The sequence below is a fragment of the Carassius gibelio genome, chromosome A15 (assembly GCF_023724105.1).
Source record: "Carassius gibelio isolate Cgi1373 ecotype wild population from Czech Republic chromosome A15, carGib1.2-hapl.c, whole genome shotgun sequence".
Taxonomy (NCBI): domain Eukaryota; kingdom Metazoa; phylum Chordata; class Actinopteri; order Cypriniformes; family Cyprinidae; genus Carassius; species Carassius gibelio.
The window spans coordinates 8,241,766-8,258,660 of NC_068385.1; the positions used below are offsets into that span (position 1 = coordinate 8,241,766).

At 34.5% G+C, this 16,895-nt stretch overlaps 1 protein-coding gene across 2 annotated transcripts in view; it reads right to left on the reverse strand.

The window, feature by feature from the left end:
- Positions 1 to 16,895, reverse strand: part of fgf12b (fibroblast growth factor 12b) — a 36,329-nt gene that overhangs the window by 18,027 nt on the left and 1,407 nt on the right. Inside the window, exon 1 of one of the 2 annotated variants that reach the window (XM_052617377.1) lies at positions 7,452 to 7,777. The exons of the other annotated variant lie outside the window; for it this stretch is intronic. Within the exon in view, the coding sequence (XP_052473337.1) occupies positions 7,452 to 7,542 (91 nt within the window). The 5' untranslated portion in view covers positions 7,543 to 7,777. Of the gene's footprint in view, positions 1 to 7,451; positions 7,778 to 16,895 lie in introns of those variants that run through there. 2 annotated transcript variants of the gene reach the window in all.

Below are 16,895 nucleotides of genomic sequence, written 5' to 3' on the forward strand. Positions count from 1 at the left end.
TGCACTCCCCCCACCCACAATTCCGTCCGGCCAGAGACTAGAACTCACAACCCTTCGATTGGGAGTCCAACCCTCTAACCATTAGGCCACGACTTCCCCCTAAATGTATTTATATATATATATATATATATATATGATGTATAATACATTACTTCTATCATAAAATAATAGAACCACATGGACCTTTCCAACAATATATGTTTTGTCAAGATTAGAAAACGTTTCAATTAGAAAATATTATAGTTATAGTAATATGAAGTTTGACACCGCCCACAAGGGGGAGGAGCTTGTTAAAGGGATTTAAAATACAATTTTTTCACTGGATGAATTTTTTAAAATAATTTTAGCTTTTGAATGATTACTAAAATGTTTGTCAGAGGAAAAAGCAATAATAAAAATAAAAAAGTCAAATATAAATATCAAACGTTTTAGTTTTGTACAATGACCTGTGATAAAATTGTGGCACTGTGTTGAGTCAGCGCTAAATCAGTGACCTGTGAAGACCAGGATGAGAATAAGGAGGAAGAGGAAGGCCGAGCTTCATCAGATCCTGTCTGAAAGACGAGTGTGAGAGTTTATGACCCCTAATGATACAGGATTATGACCCCGTCTCAGCACTGCACAAGTGTGTGTGTGTGTGTGTGTGTGTGTACTGAGGAGTGTCACCCGTCCTCAAACAAATCCCAAAATGATTGTCTTTTTCAAAGACAGAGATCAGGTTTGGAAAAATAAGGAAAGAGACGGAAACTGAAACTCTATAATCTGTATTTAGTGTCTGTGGGTTGATGGGAGCCTTGCTCTGATTGGTCAGTCAACGAAGGCAGGAACCAATGGGAGGTCAGAACTATCTGTCATTATAATGACCCCTGATGGAGCAGTTTGGAAATGATCAGAAAACTCAACACCAACACACACACATAGCTCATCAACAATTGTGAAGTTGCAATCAATATCTTGACCCCTTCACATGGACACATACTGTACACATAAAGTGTTTCTAACATGCTGTCGTCTAACGAAATACTGTATAAATACTTTCAGATACTGATTAAAATGTGTGTTTGATTTTATTCCCCTGTAATCCACAAGATTGTAAAAAAAAAAAAAATGTACCAAAGCACTTTCCTAAACATCGGCATTTCACTATGCGTGTGGAAATTTGGCTGATTTCTACACAATTATACAAATCAGTATATTATTCTGATTTCTGAAGATCATGTGACACTGAAGACTGGAGGAATGATGCTGAAAATACAGCGGAGCATCACAGAAATACATTACACTTTAACACAGATTCACACAGAAAACATTTTTTTTTAATTAAAATAATATTTCACAACATTTTTGTCTTTACTGTATTCTTAATCAAATAAATACAACATTGGAAAGCATAATGATTCTGCACTAATGTTATCAAATATTTAATGTTTTATAAATGTTATAGATGTAGCAAATGAGAAGCAGTAAAATTACTGAATATATTTTGGAGACAAAAGGTCAATTGTCAATTATTAATTAGTAATTATTATTAAGTTTGCTGTCCACCTTACAAAAAAAAAGATCACCATTGGTATAAATGAAAGCATATTGTAAAAAACCATGGTATTAATTATATCATATAATAAAATATACAGAATATTTACTTCTTAAAATCTTTTTTTTTTTAAATGACCATTTTAAATGATTATGATTTATTTGATCCATAACTGTTTAATAAATGTGTTTTATTCTGTAGTAACACACTACTGTGAGTAGTGAAAATCGCTCAATGCATTGCATTCTGGCATTGCATAATCTGAAAATAATACAGATAATGCTGCATTAGACACGAGGCAAAATAAAGTATTTTAAACAGAATTACACTAGCTTTTAGTCTAGCTAGGCAGCTCATAGATCTGTGGTTCTGTGCTGCCAGTTAGAGGTTAACAGAATGAAGCACAGCCTCATTACAATCCACTAACACAACAGTAGCAGCACTACAGAGAGTCTGATGAATGTTTCATGTGTGTATTTGTGTGATGCAATCGTTTATTCTGAGCGTCTGCATCATTTATGAGAAAGCTCGACTGTCTTCAAACCTCTCAGTCTGCACTCACATCCACATTCAGCTTTAAAACCAGCACTATCCAACAACTATATAATAATATTAGCAAACATGAACATTCATTCATAGAGATTGATAAATACCGGCAATTAAATGTTACTATTGGTCTCCATATCAACCACAGAATTCTTTATTTATGTTCTATAATGTAACACTCTTGATATCCTACAACACATGTACAATTATGAATAACATTTATATAGTCCTTTTTATAGCATCATTATGCTCTCTTTATTATTTAAGTTCTTATTTTGATTTTAAAAAAAGAAAAAGAAAAGTCTGGATGATCTCCACTAGGGGGCAGTACAATACACTCACAGTTTGGGGTCAATAAGATTTTATTCCAAAGAAATTAATACTTTTATTCATCAAGGATGCATTAAATCACTTAAAAGTAACAGTAGAGACATTTATAATGTTACAAAAGTTTTCTATTTCAAATAAATGCTGTTCTTTTGAACTTTTTTTATTCATCTGTGAATCCTAATATCTATGAATGTTTCATAGTTTCTGCCAAAAAAAATATTGGGCAGCACATTGATTTCACATAGAAAACAGTTTTTTAAATTGTGATAATATTTCACAGTTTTTATCAAATAAATGCACAGTTTTTTTTAAAAAAACATGCATTACAGCACAGTGAAAATATGCAAATGTTTCATAAACCTTCCCAGTAGCCTTGAAGAAAAATAACAAGCTCAATCAGAAACCGGCCATGCCCTCAGTCCTAAACTCAGATTAAGTAGTTAATGCTCTCAACACACTTCACTTTGAACATTTGAGGATCCTGCAGATTAAACACAACATGCAAAAATCATATAACAACAGCTGCACTGAATTGCATATGCAAATATCACAAAACACGGCTGACGTCACAGTCGCTCACCCTGCAGTGACACAACAACTCTGAGAAGAGAATAGCTGAACAAGAAAAAACAAGGTCAGATTGCTATTAATAACCCGATTCATGCATTATTTCTGCCAGAACATTACTGACGATGTTTCTCCAGTCTACACCTAAACAAGTACACTAAAGAAAAGTGGAACGCCGTTGCAAAATTAACCCCCGACACAACAGTCACATGACTTCCGTTGCAACATGATTTCTGTCTCAGTGATGCAATACAGTCACAATCACACACGTTAAATATCTCAGGACTCTTTCTGATGGCATCGATGAGCATAGCATAGATGAGTGTGACTTGGCAACTGTAGCTCAAATAATGCAAGTTACGGTTTTTGCTTTGTATTTTGTGTTAGTTAACATTTATTTTAAATAGCGGAATTATTTTGGTTTTAGTTAACTATAATAACCTTGCCTCACAAACAAATTTATTCTGCTAAACACAGAAGAAAGCCATTTTTAGCTATAGTACTAGCATGTATTATCTTTAATGACGTGAGTGATCTGTAAAGCAGAGGCTCTGTAAAGGCAGCAGTAATTGGATCTTTGTGTGTGTGTGTGTGTGTGTGTGTGTGTGTGTGTGTGCAAGCAGTTTGGTCAATGATTAAAAACTGGGCTCTTTTGCAAATGCATTGCTGGAATCTGTGATCATGCTCAGAGCCACTGACGAGATCCCACAATGCACCTGTGGAACAATAGAGTCCAACAACAATTCTGATTTCAGACCAGTTCAATCTAGTATTAATTGGACTGAACCAGTTTCAACAGCCAGAATTCTGTCCTTGAAATTACAAACGCATGTGAATTTGTCAGTTATTTTTTCAATCAGACTATTTACATCACAGATGCATCTCCACCTCTCAGACAAAACCTTCAGGACTAGATAATAATAAATCATGCAAATGCATTACGCTGTAAAAAAAAAAAATAGTAATTTATAGAGTAATTTTTTTACAAGAAAAAACTATTTGAGTTCTAAAGTTCTGCTTTAAAAATGCATATGTAATTAAATCGGTTACTTGGAGTTCCTTTGTAATTGTTCATGAAATTACTAGCAATTTCTGAAACAAAAAAAAAGTTATGAGATTTTCAAAAAAAAGAGAAACTGCATGGAATTTGGTTCTATGCAACAGTTTTTGCACACATTACCATTATGACCTTTTGATTACACATAATGTAAAACAATCTACTAATGAAAATACATGGATGGATCATTTGCAATAAGATCTATAATATGCATTTAGAAAATAAATAAGGTTTACATTACAAGTAACATTTTTCGTTGCATTTGTCCTAATTTTCTCAAATAACACATGTAAAATACATTTTGTTAACATCATTTGTAACAAAGCTGCTTATGTTGAGACTTACAGAATAATCCCAACTCATGGGACAGGGCCTATTGCTGAAGACATTTTTGTTAGCTAATCAAGCATTATAAAGTTTAAGAACCCTTAAGAATTGCATGCATTTTTACATAAAATCTGAGATATTGGGAACAAATGCAATCCAAATACACGCCACACAAATCTTTTTTATTGAGGAGTCTTTTTCAACACAAATTACTGCAAAAGCAATGTGCAATATTCAATTCAAGTCATGAAGAACCATATAACATCTGAGGATCTCCAGACCTCTCTCTCACTGACTGTTCATGAGCATGTAATTAAGAGCATTATAAAAGATTCAGTGTTATCAATATGTCAATTTATTATAAGAAACACAAGATTTTAACAGCCATTTCCAGCTGGGGAGACTCACCTGATTTTCTACAGTTTAGTGTTAATCATCATCTAACTCAACCAGTCAAGAGCTACATTTAGCCTTAGATGTTATATGAATATGGTCCTGAAGCATAGTTTTATTAGCTGACAATAATAATAAATAAATAAACATTATAGGCACAAATACAAATGTGCTTGTAGAAATTGTTTTTGAAAAATATGGTGTTATTGTTTTGGCAAGTTTAAATTAAAACTTCTGTGAAAACTTGTGTGATATTCCTTTAAAATAATGTTTTAGTAGATCTTTTTTTAAGTATATTTTACTAAGCAATTTCTTACATAATTTCTTTGAGTTAGACCAAACTTTTATTTTGGTGGGTTGTAACAAGAGTTTCTGTGTTTTTTTAATTAACTATTATTATTAGCTTATAGGAAGTATAGCATATCAAGTATGGTAATACTTGAAGTATAGCATATCTACTGTGCAATAGTACTATATTTATTTTTGAATTTCTTCAAGTTATATCAACATTTTATTTTGACAGGTTGTCGTAAAGACATTGTGGTTTCTGTCAGTCTGTGAATACGATACGAATGAATGACGATAGTTTTATCAAATGAAATGGTGAAATCCTCTCATAGCGCGCTGACGTACACATGTGTAGCATACATCATGCATCAATATAGTGAAGAGCTGAAAACACCACGCGTGCTTCAGTGTGTGTGTGTGTGTGTGTGTGTGTGTGTGTGTAGTAGAGCACACATTCCCAGAGACGTGTATAAAACACCTTAAGGGTTCCCATAAGCAGGATTTATTGTTGTGCCCCCCTTCCTCAAATATGATGATGGAAAAAAAAACTACTATAGGGGTGAAAAAATAACTTTAATCAAATAAAAAAATAAATTAATAAATTGTATTATTTACAAATCACAATTGTAGCTCTCGACATTTACCTGTGGCTATAACTTTATTATGACTCTAATTTATTTTATAGTCTCAAGCATTCAGAAATAATGCAAAAGGAAATTAAGCAGTTTTACCATGATTTTGATTGTCCTGTAAGTGTAACAGCAGCAATCACATGGCATTTGTAATAAAATGTACATAACATTGTTTATTTTGTATTTGCCTACATTGTGTATTTTAACAGTGTTATTATTAACAAATCATTAGGCCTATTGCCTCATTCCTTTTTATATAATGCATTTTAAGCCATTTTAAAGGCTATTGATGGATTAGGTCTGTTTTTATAGCAACAACAACAACAAAAATATTACAGTATACTAATACTTTGTAAATTATTAGAGTTTGGGGTTCGCGAATCATTTGAGTCAGTTTGGGGATCGCGAATCATTTGAATCAGTTATGGGGATCGCGAATCATTTGAATCAGTTTGGGAGTTCGGAGCGGGATCGCGAATTATCTGAGTCAGTTCGAGAGTTCGGAGCGTGTTCGCGAATCATTTCAGTTTGTTCGGGAGTTCAAAGCGGGTTCGCGAATCATTTGAGTCAGTTTGGGGATCGCAAATCATTTGAATCAGTTCGGGAGTTCGGAGCGGGATCGCGAATCATTTGAGTCAGTTTGGGGATCGCAAATCATTTGAATCAGTTCGGGAGTTCGGAGCGGGATCGCGAATCATTTGAGTCAGTTTGGGGATCGCAAATCATTTGAATCAGTTCGGGAGTTCGGAGCGGGATCACGAATCATTTGAGTCAGTTTGGGGATCGCAAATCATTTGAATCAGTTCGGGAGTTCGGAGCGGGATCACGAATCACGAAAGATTCGCGCTCATAAATTTTCAAATTGGCCATAACCTTTAATTCGTTGCTGCCAACTGGGGTGGCAGCAGGGGTGGCAAGGCTTTCTTTTCTTCCTATGCCCCCACGATAGATCTACCCCTGCATGCCAGAGATCACGTGGAAGGGCCAGACGACTCTTAAAACAATGTTCTGTGGAGGCCAAAACACAATCATATCAACTGGCATGTCTAAGTGAATATTTTTTCTTCTTGATTAGCTTAATTAAAAAAAAAAAAGAATAATAAGTTAATGTTCTCATTTAGACATTAGTGTATGAGTGTGTGTTCATACACAATTATCCACAGAATTAGTTGTTAATAATAATAACAATAATAATAACAAAAATTCAAAATAATTGTTTTTTATTCTTGAATAGCTAACTTTTTATTATCCCCATTTGTTAAAATTGAACCTTATTAGTATTATTAATAATAATAATTATTATTATTTTGTTCTTGATTACCTCTATAGCCTATAGAAAAACATATAGAAAAAAATGATTTTCCCCAATTATACAAAAGCTTCCTTAAATATATTGACAAAGATAAAAAAGAAATATATATTTTTTTTATTAAATATACCAGTATTTTGGTTCTTGATAAGCTCTATATAGAAAAACATTTAGAAAAACATGATTTTTTTCACAATTATACAAAAGCTTCCTTAAAGATGTCCACAAAGGCAAAATAGTAATTATAATAAAAATATTATTATTCATAATAACAAAAAACTTTTTTTTATTTTGCTCCCATTTAGTGTGTGTGTGTGTGTGTGTTCATACCTACAAAAGTAGTTTAATCTGACAAAATCTTCTTTAAATCATGTCTTCATAAATAAATAAGATTAATAAATAAACTAGCTTAATATAAAACAATTCAGAAGGTTGTGTTCTCATTCAGTGTGTGTGTGTGTGTCTCACCGGTGTCGGTGCTGCTCGGCTCGGTTCTCCGCGCGCACAGACACCGAAGCATGTGCGCTCCTTTCTGCCGGAGCAGCCGCACAATCCTCATCGCAAAGTCCCGCTATCCGACAGTTCACAGAGACGCCTTCACCGTCAGCTCCATCATCATCATCATTGTCGGTTCACGCGCTCCGGTTCAGTCTCCGCGCGCCGCAGACAAAAGACTTCCACGCGCTACAGCGGAACATCCTCACGGAGCTTCACACGGAAACCGATCATCCTCCCAGTGAGCATCGTGATGAGCTAATGACCGAGATTCATCATCGTTTCGCGTGGGGCGCGAGGGAAGACGCGGAACGCCACACCGGTGCGTAGTCGTGGGCGGTGACGTCACTGGGGGGACTCGCTGACGTCACGTGCAGGGGCTTGTTATCTGTCGCTTTTAAATCAAATTAATTATATTTTATACCCGTAACCCTCACAGAAACATTATTAGATTTTAATTAAGACACTAGATTGACCATTTAAAATCGTTTTTTTTTTCTATTGAGGACCTGTTTTCCAAAATTAGTTTAAATAGGTTTTGCAATATACGTGAGTTATCACAAGGGATTGATCTACAAAGTAAAAAAAAAAAAAAAAATTATACAAATGTTTGCTTTCCCTTGCGGTGGTTTGCATAATGGTTTCAAACATCTAGAACTTAAAACTAAATAAATTAGAACATTATGTGTTTTAATCTTAAAATTACGCATCATCTTATTGGTATATTTACTGCTGTAAAGATCTCGCTGATTATAAGCATCAGAATTGCATTACTTTTTGTCCACACAAATATCAGCATCTACAGCAAATTGCATATTTTTTTTCTCAGTTTGAGCCTCTATAGTTTTCCATATTCTCACTACATAATACGATTAGCACTATAAGCATGACATATATAACAAATATGATGCAAACCATAAAAAACATGCATTCTCTTTAAAGGTTCGATACTCTGTCCCATTAAAAAAATCAGAGTATTGTTTTGGTTGTACAGTAGATGTTTGGGATGCTTTGAGACACGTGGGGGCAGCAGAACCCACCAGAAGCACCTCGCTGTCCTGCGATAGTCCCCGATTTCATCACTATAGACCATAGTTAGAAAAAAAGCACCTTGCCACCTTACCAATAATGATACAAAATTGTAAAAAAAAAAAAAAAAAAAAAAAAAAAAAATTATATATATATATATATATATATATATATATATATATATATATATATATATATATATATATATATATATATATATATATATTTGACATTTTTCATTTTAGCCTATTTGAGGACCATTCATTTTTTATGTTTAAGGTTTATTTTTTTTACAGTGCAATGGAACGTTAATCTTTCTTTATTAAAATCAGCATAAATGCTGTACAAAGGATGGTGCATACCGTAAATACTTTACAAGTAAATCAATATATCATTTGTTTTCTGTTTCATGTGAGACGTGAGGGAAAATGTTTCAGATTTTAAGATGCATGTCATTTAAAAACTTTAAATTTAAGATTCAAGGTTTAACAAATGTAATTATTTAAGGACCATTAAGAAGAAGAATGTTTAAGGATTATTTTCTGACTGTAAAATAAATAAAAAAAAAATTATAATTTATCTTTATTAAAATCTGCATAAATACAAATATGTCATTGGTGCAAATACTTTACAAGTAAAATAACATTTTCTGAGGGAAAATGTAATAAAAAATTCTAATTCAAAAATTCAGATTTTCATTTAGGATTGATCGATTTAATTTTTTTTTTACACAAAAAAAAAAAAGATTTTACCTTTGAGGTTATTTGGTTAAAATATCCTGAATACAGCACAAAACATTTATTTTTCTTGTCTACAGGCACAAAAACAAAGTCTGCAATATAAAAAGTCTTATATAAAGCATTTTTTCTCTCTCTCTCTCTGTTATTTACAAGGTGATGAAATATTTGTGTCTGGGCTGAAATGAGAAAACAGCTGGACACACAGATAATCATGCACAAAATATGAGTTAATAACCTGCTGAGTGATGAGATGAAAGATGTGCACGGTTTCACCACAATATCAGACTTCCTTGAGGACTATAAAACTAATTTTCGACTGTCTTTGTGAGATCTATTTCAGACCTGTGAAAGATCATGCAAGTAAAGCAAGGACAGAAAGAGAGAAGGATAGACAGAGAGAGAGAGAGAGATAAAGAATGGTGGCTTCCACACAAATATACTTTAACATTTCTGATTATTATCAATGTTTGAAACAGTTGCTTTCAAGGATTCTTTCATGATTAGAAAGTTCAAAGAACTACATTTATCTAAAATAATAATCTTGTGAAATATATACAGTACACTGCCACTTTTGATCAATTTAATGCATCCTTCCTGAATAAAAAAATATAATTACAGCAACTTTTGACCAATGGTGTATTTCTAAGAGAAGTAGAATATTAAACAGTAAGTGGGCGGGACATTATATTATCCAGCAAGATTCGATTAGAATGTGATCGTAAGGCTGTGAAATTATTGATTAGTATTATTTCTCCGCACACACCCTTAACAAGCCTTAATTACATCAGCAGAAAATCAAAATCAGAAGTTGGAGGAAAGATAATAAAAGACAAACTTCTTTTGAAGAACATGCACTGAAATCATTGCAAACCGGATCAGAAAAGGACCAAGTCATTACCCTCAGTGGATCTGACACTAATGCAGCTCTAATGACTTCAGAGAGACTGACCGGCTTCAGCGGGCCTTCCTCCTCATCCTCCTCCTCTCCTCTTCTGTCGTGAGACAGCAGACTGTAATGCATCATGATGTCCAAAAGTGTGTGTGAACGGTGTGTTTAAACCTGCCAGACCTGTAAATGTGTGTCTGATCCATCAAAATCTGTCTGTGCAATCAAACAAGTGACTGTCTGTGTGCTTCTGATATTTGCCTGTGCTAATGTGTGTGTGTGCTCTTGTTTTTGTGTCATATCAGGACACAACTCTGTATAATGACATGGGTATGACACAGGTATTACAAGGAGAGGGTGACTTATGAGGATATAACCCATGTCCCCATTTTTCAAAACACTTATAAATCATACAGAATGAGTTTTTTTGAGAAAGTAAAAATGCACAAAGTTTCCTGTGAGGGTTAGGGTTAGGTGTAGGGTTGGTGAAGGGCCATAGAATATACAGTTTCTACAGAATAAAAACCATTACGCCTATCGGATGAACACACTTTTCACAAAAACAAACGTGTGTGTGTGTGTGTTTTATCTGGGTGTGTCTGTCTGTGGTTCAGAATGCAATACTAATGCACTGCTTACTGAATGCTGCTTAATGCACACTTGCACTAAATATAAAATATAAATATATCGCACTAAATATAAAAATACTGTGAAACTGAAAAAAAAAATGTTCACTCCAAAGTTGCTAGTAAATTTCACAAACAATTACAAAGAAACTGCAAGTTACATTAAATTGAAATAACATTTTAAAGCAGGCTACAAAAACTGAAATAGTCTTTTCTTGTAAAAAGTACACTAATAACGTTTTACAGTATGGAATAATAATAACCTTGTAACATCCAGGTTTGATCTTTATCATCTCAGAAACTTATTTTTTTGTAGTTGATGTAGAAATGTCTGAACTTTCTGTCACTTTCTGGAGGAATCTTACAAAACATTAAGTGTCCTATTTATATATATATTTATATATATATATATATATATATATATATATATATATATATATATATATATATATATATATACACACACACACACACACACACACATAAAATGTGTTGGGGAAATGTGATTGAAAATCATTTAAAATACAAAACATTGAATGTCAAATTTCAAGAATTAGCAGCATTAATAAAAAATTCAGTTCATTTTAGGACCTTTTCATCTCTAATAGTTATTTTGAAACAGTAAGACTATATTTAATAAAATTTTCTCTTCACTAAAATCAACCTAAATTAAATTAAATGCAGCACAAATATAATTTGCATAATAAATATCCAGCATACTGATTTATTTGTCATGCAATGTCTTTCTTTGAGGATGCAATATAAATACTTTGCAAGTAAAATAATATATCATTATTTGTTTCACATTTAATATGAAAATATGAGTTGTGTAGAACTTTTTATCAGTTATGTGATAATATCTTGTCCGGTTTTCTCTTGCATAAATGCATCACACTGGAAGTGAAAAGTCAAATACAGCAAGTTGCCTACTAGACATTTTCTAGTATGATATTGTGAACACAGCCAATGTCTTTGTGCATTATTAGTAGTGTGTGTGTTTCTATTATTAAAGCTGATCTTTGCTGCATCTGCAGTGTCTCTGTAACTACTTTTAACACACACGGACACTTGTCTCAAACCATGATCTATCAGAAGATATTAAGAGAGTTTGTAAGAAACGCCGGCGTGAGAAACGAGATCTGTGCGTCCCGGACGAGTAATAGAGCCACTATACAGAGCATCTATATCTGAGAGCGTAAATGGGTGTTACTGAGAGTTAAAGCTATTTATAATGCTGTTTGCAGACTCAAAGTGCTGAGCATGAAGATTCTTCTTCATAACACACACACACACACACACAGAGCGAGCTCAAATGCACAAGAAGAGCAGGGTTAAACACAGCTGTAAGCGTGTGTTTGTTGTTTTGTAATCGTGTCTGTGTGCAGAATCATGCTGTTGTTGACCAGCAGGGGGCTCAACATTTTTGCACTGAAGAAAACAACTCTAGGCTTTCAATCAGAGGACAGAAGCCTAATTTTGTGTATCAAGTAGGATGTAATAGGCTTTATGGGGCTAATAAATACAAATTGTGTTAATATTTTGTGTTACTATTTAAAAATAAACTTTAAAATGAAAAACAAAAATAAAATGTCTCCAAAAGTAAGCAGAGATTTCTTATAAAATATGACATTTATTGTTTTGAAAGATTCTCCCAGAAAGTGCTAGAAAATGTAGATAATTCTACACAAAATTTGATTCAAAATGCAAAAACAAACAAACAAAAAAAAATATTCTGACATGAGTCATGATGATAATTTTAAATGGACAAAGTCATTGTATGTATGAAATATTAATGGGATTTTTTCTAAGTTGTAAATAAAACAAATATTATAGCGGTTTTGTGACATATACCAAGTGGAAATTGTTTCTGTGGTTTTCAGTGTAAGATCTACTTTGAAAATCTTCTCTCACAAAGTTCTAGCAAATCTCACAAATAAATAAAAAGTAAGAAAAAAGTTTCTCCACCATTTTTTTTTTCAGTGTACAGATTTCTTTTACAGCTAATTTTCCATTAGTAATACAATAAATCATTGATCCATCCTTTCTGTAGCCAATTACACATATGTACACTGAAAATAAATCACTTTAAAATTATATACATATATATAAATGAAATGATACAACAGTGAAAAGTAATTTTCTCTCCAGTGTGTCATTCGCAGCCAATCAGAACATATCTGATGTTTATCATACTGAGGATTTCTGACCAATGAAATGTCACTATGGGCGGAGCTACTTTTGACAAAGCAACCAATGAAACATCTTTCTGCACATCTCAAGAATTCACCTCGTAAGATATGTGAGGTCATCTCTCACACAAGTACCATTTCATCAGCTGAAGGGTTTAAATGATGCATCGGCTGTCTGAACGTCAGCAGATCAGATAAAGCAACCTGACACAGTTTAAGCAGCAGATTTGGGCAACCCCACTGACAGTCACACATCTGACAGCAGACTGAACCGCAGAAACTGATCCGACTACTGCAATCAAGAGCATTTTCCCACGAATATCACTTGCATATGTGACATGCAATATGCAATACACATTCATGTGCACAAGTTAATCAGATATGAGTGGAGCACAAGGCATCTACTGATAAAAAGTGCAAGAAGAACAGACAGATAGATGTGTGTGTGAGAGAGAGTGAGTGAAAGGTTAAACACACTTCCAACCAAGTTCAGGAGGCAACACACACACACACACACACACACAAGCATCAATGATTTCATTAACAACAGAAAAATCAAAAACACAAACATGTGAATGTGTTTCTTTGAATTAATAATTAAATTTTTACTTTGTGTGTCTCTGATGCACCTGCACCACCTCTCTCTCTCTCTCTCTCTCTCTCTCTCTAGCTCCCTCTCTAGCTCTCTCGCTCTCTCTCGCTCTCTCTCTCTCTCACTGTATATCGCCACCTGCTGCTAGAATCATGCAAACACACAATAAACACCCAGACACACATCACCACTGTACAACACCAACACCGTCTTAAAATGAGCCATCTCTTACATACACTACCATTCAAGAACCTTTTTTTTTTTTTTTACAGTAATGCATACGTTTATTCATTAAAGGACGCATTCAATTTATCAAAAGTGACCCAAATGAACAGCAGCACGCTTGTTACCCTGTACACACCCATCTAAAGCCTCCGTTTCGATCATTATTGTCTTGCTTAGCCTCAATAGATAAAATCCGGTCCACTTCTGAGCTTATTTGGATCAAGAACACACATGTAAAGTGACCAACCAGAGTATTTGTGTTTGTCTGACATAGTGGATTTCTAGTTTAGTTAGTACTAAGTGCATCAAACATCAGATTTCATGTGGTGATGCTGGTTGCATCAGTCTGGGAACTCTTCCTGTCTGTCTAAGTGGGCGTTTTTGGCTAGAACAAGCTGCGATGTGGACCAGACATTTATCTATTTAACAAGTCTAAATATAACATTCACCCTTTCATCTTAAATGATGCTGAGTCTATATCACCCGACTAAATTCCAGTTTTCAAACACATGGATCAACGTATACAATCGCCATCGGACCTTCCCTCCCAGTGCACTGTTAAGGATTTATGCTTTTGTTACAGATAAAGTTTATTTAAAAATGTTTCATAGTAAATGTGATTCATTTTGGATCTAATAATAGACATTCAAGCATTTTTGAGCATGACTTGCAATTTCAGGAGAGTAAAAACCATTTTGGGCTCCACCACGAAACCTTGCAGTGATCAGTTCTTACAAGAGCCATTTTTTTTCTTGAGTGGATTGGTGCAACTGAACAGAATCATAAACGCAACACTTGTTTTTGATCAATAATCATGGTGTCTAATCAGCATCTTGATATGCCACACACCTGTGAGGTGGATGAATTGTCTCGGCAAAAGAGAAGTGCTCACTAACACTGATTTAGACAGATTTGTGAACAATATTTGAGACAAACAGGCCTTTTGTATACATGGAAAAATCGTAGATCTTTGAAGTCTAAAAAAAAAAGTGTTGCGTTTATAATTTTGTTCAGTATATTTGAAGAACATTTTTCCATTATAAAGAAACTTCTGTGCAATGGAATGCTTCTAGATGTTAGCGTTTCTCCATTGCACCATCAGTGCAAATAAAGCACCTGTTTTTAAGAGTGAAGCTCGCTTATTTAAATAAAATAAGGTGGAGGGCACAGCGACCCATGAAAACAAACTTATGCTCATTCACTTATGTTTCATGCATCTTAAAATCACTGCCACACCAATTAATTATTCTGAAAAGTCAATGCAAACATTTAGCTCTGAGAAAAGATCCTGCAGCATCTGGTTGCACATTTGATATTTTGCATCTAATTATAGCCTGCCCTAGACATTCAAGCATTTTTGAGAATGACTTGCAATTTTAAGAGTAAGAACCATTTTGGGCTCCACAAAGAAGCTTTAATTAATCAGTTTGTAGGAGAACCATTGCTTCCTTGGTGAAGAACATTTTTTCCAATATAAAGAGCCTTTTTCATGCAAATGGTAAGCTTCCACGGATGTTAAAGGTTCTTCATGAAACCATCAATGCCTATAAACAGCCTTGTTAGCTTGCTTCAAGTTAAAAAGTGGATAGAACACAGCAACTTTTGAAAACAAAATAGTGTTCACATACTTGCATGTTTTGGTCATAAACTGCTTTATACATTCACTAAAAATGAATGCCAAAGAAAATAATTGATTTGATAAGGCAATGCAAAACGTTAAGAGAAAATCCTGCAGCATTTGGTTGCACAATATTTAGCATGCATGAAGAACAAATATTCTTAAGAATGCAACAACCATTTTTTGATCTCCAAAGAACCTTTCAAAGAACAGTTCTTATAATTGAAGAACCTTTCTCCATTATAAAGAGACTTTTGTACAATCCAAACTTCCAGAGGTTCCTCACAGAACCACAGACGCCAATGAAGAACCGTTTTTGAGACTTTACAGGTGCATCTCAATAAATCAGAATATCGTGGAAAAGTTCATTTATTTCAGTAATTCAACTCAAATTGGGAAACTTGTGTATTAAATAAATTCAATGCACACAGACTGAAGTAGTTTAAGTCTTTGGTCTTTTAATTGTGATGATTTTGGCTCACATTTAACAAAAACCCACCAATTCATTATCTCAACAAATTAGAAGACGTCATAAGAAAAACCATTTTAGTGAATTGTTGACCTTCTGGAAAGTATGTTCATTGACTGTACATGTACTCAATACTTGGTAGGGGCTACTTTTGCTTTAATTACTGCCTCAGTTCGGCGTGGCATGGAGGAGATCAGTTTGTGGCTCTGCTGAGGTGGTCTGAAGCCCAGGTTTCTTTGACAGTGATCTTCAGCTCATCTGCATTGTTTGGTCTCTTGTTTCTCATCTTCCTCTTGACAATAGCTCACAGATTCTCTCTGGGGTTCAGGTCTGGTAAGTTTGCTGGCCAGTCATGCACACCGACACCATGGCATTTAACCAACTTTTGCTGCTGTTGACAGTGTGGACAGGTGCTAAATCCTGCTGGAAAATGAAATCAGCATCTTCAAAAAGCTGGTCAGCAGAAGGAAGCATGAAGTGCTCCCAGATTTCTTGGTAAACGGGTGTAGTGACTTTGGTTTCCAAAAAACACAATAGACCAACACCAGCTGAAGACATTGCACCCCAAATCATCTCAGACTGTGGAAACTTAACACTGGACTTCAAGCAAATTGGGCTATGAGCTTCTCCACCCTTCCTCCAGACTCTAGGACCTTGGTTTCCAAATGAAATACAAAACTTGCTCTCATCTGAAAAGAGGACTTTGGACCAATGGCAACAGTCCAGTTCTTCTCCCGTGTAAGACGCCTCTGATGTTGTCTGTGGTTCAGCTAATTCCTCGACACGTCTTCGTGTGGTGGCTCTTGATGCCTTGACCCCAGCCTCAATCCATTCCTTGTGAAGTTCACTCAAATTCATGAATCCAGTTTGCTTGACAATCCTCATAAGGCTGCGGTTCTCTCGGTTGGTTGTGCATCTTTTCCCTTCCACTCAACTTTCTGTTAACATGCTTGGATACAGCACTCTGTGAACAGACAGCTTCTTTGTTAATGAATGTTTGTGGCTTACCCTCCTTGTGAAGGGTGTCAATGATTGTCTTCTGG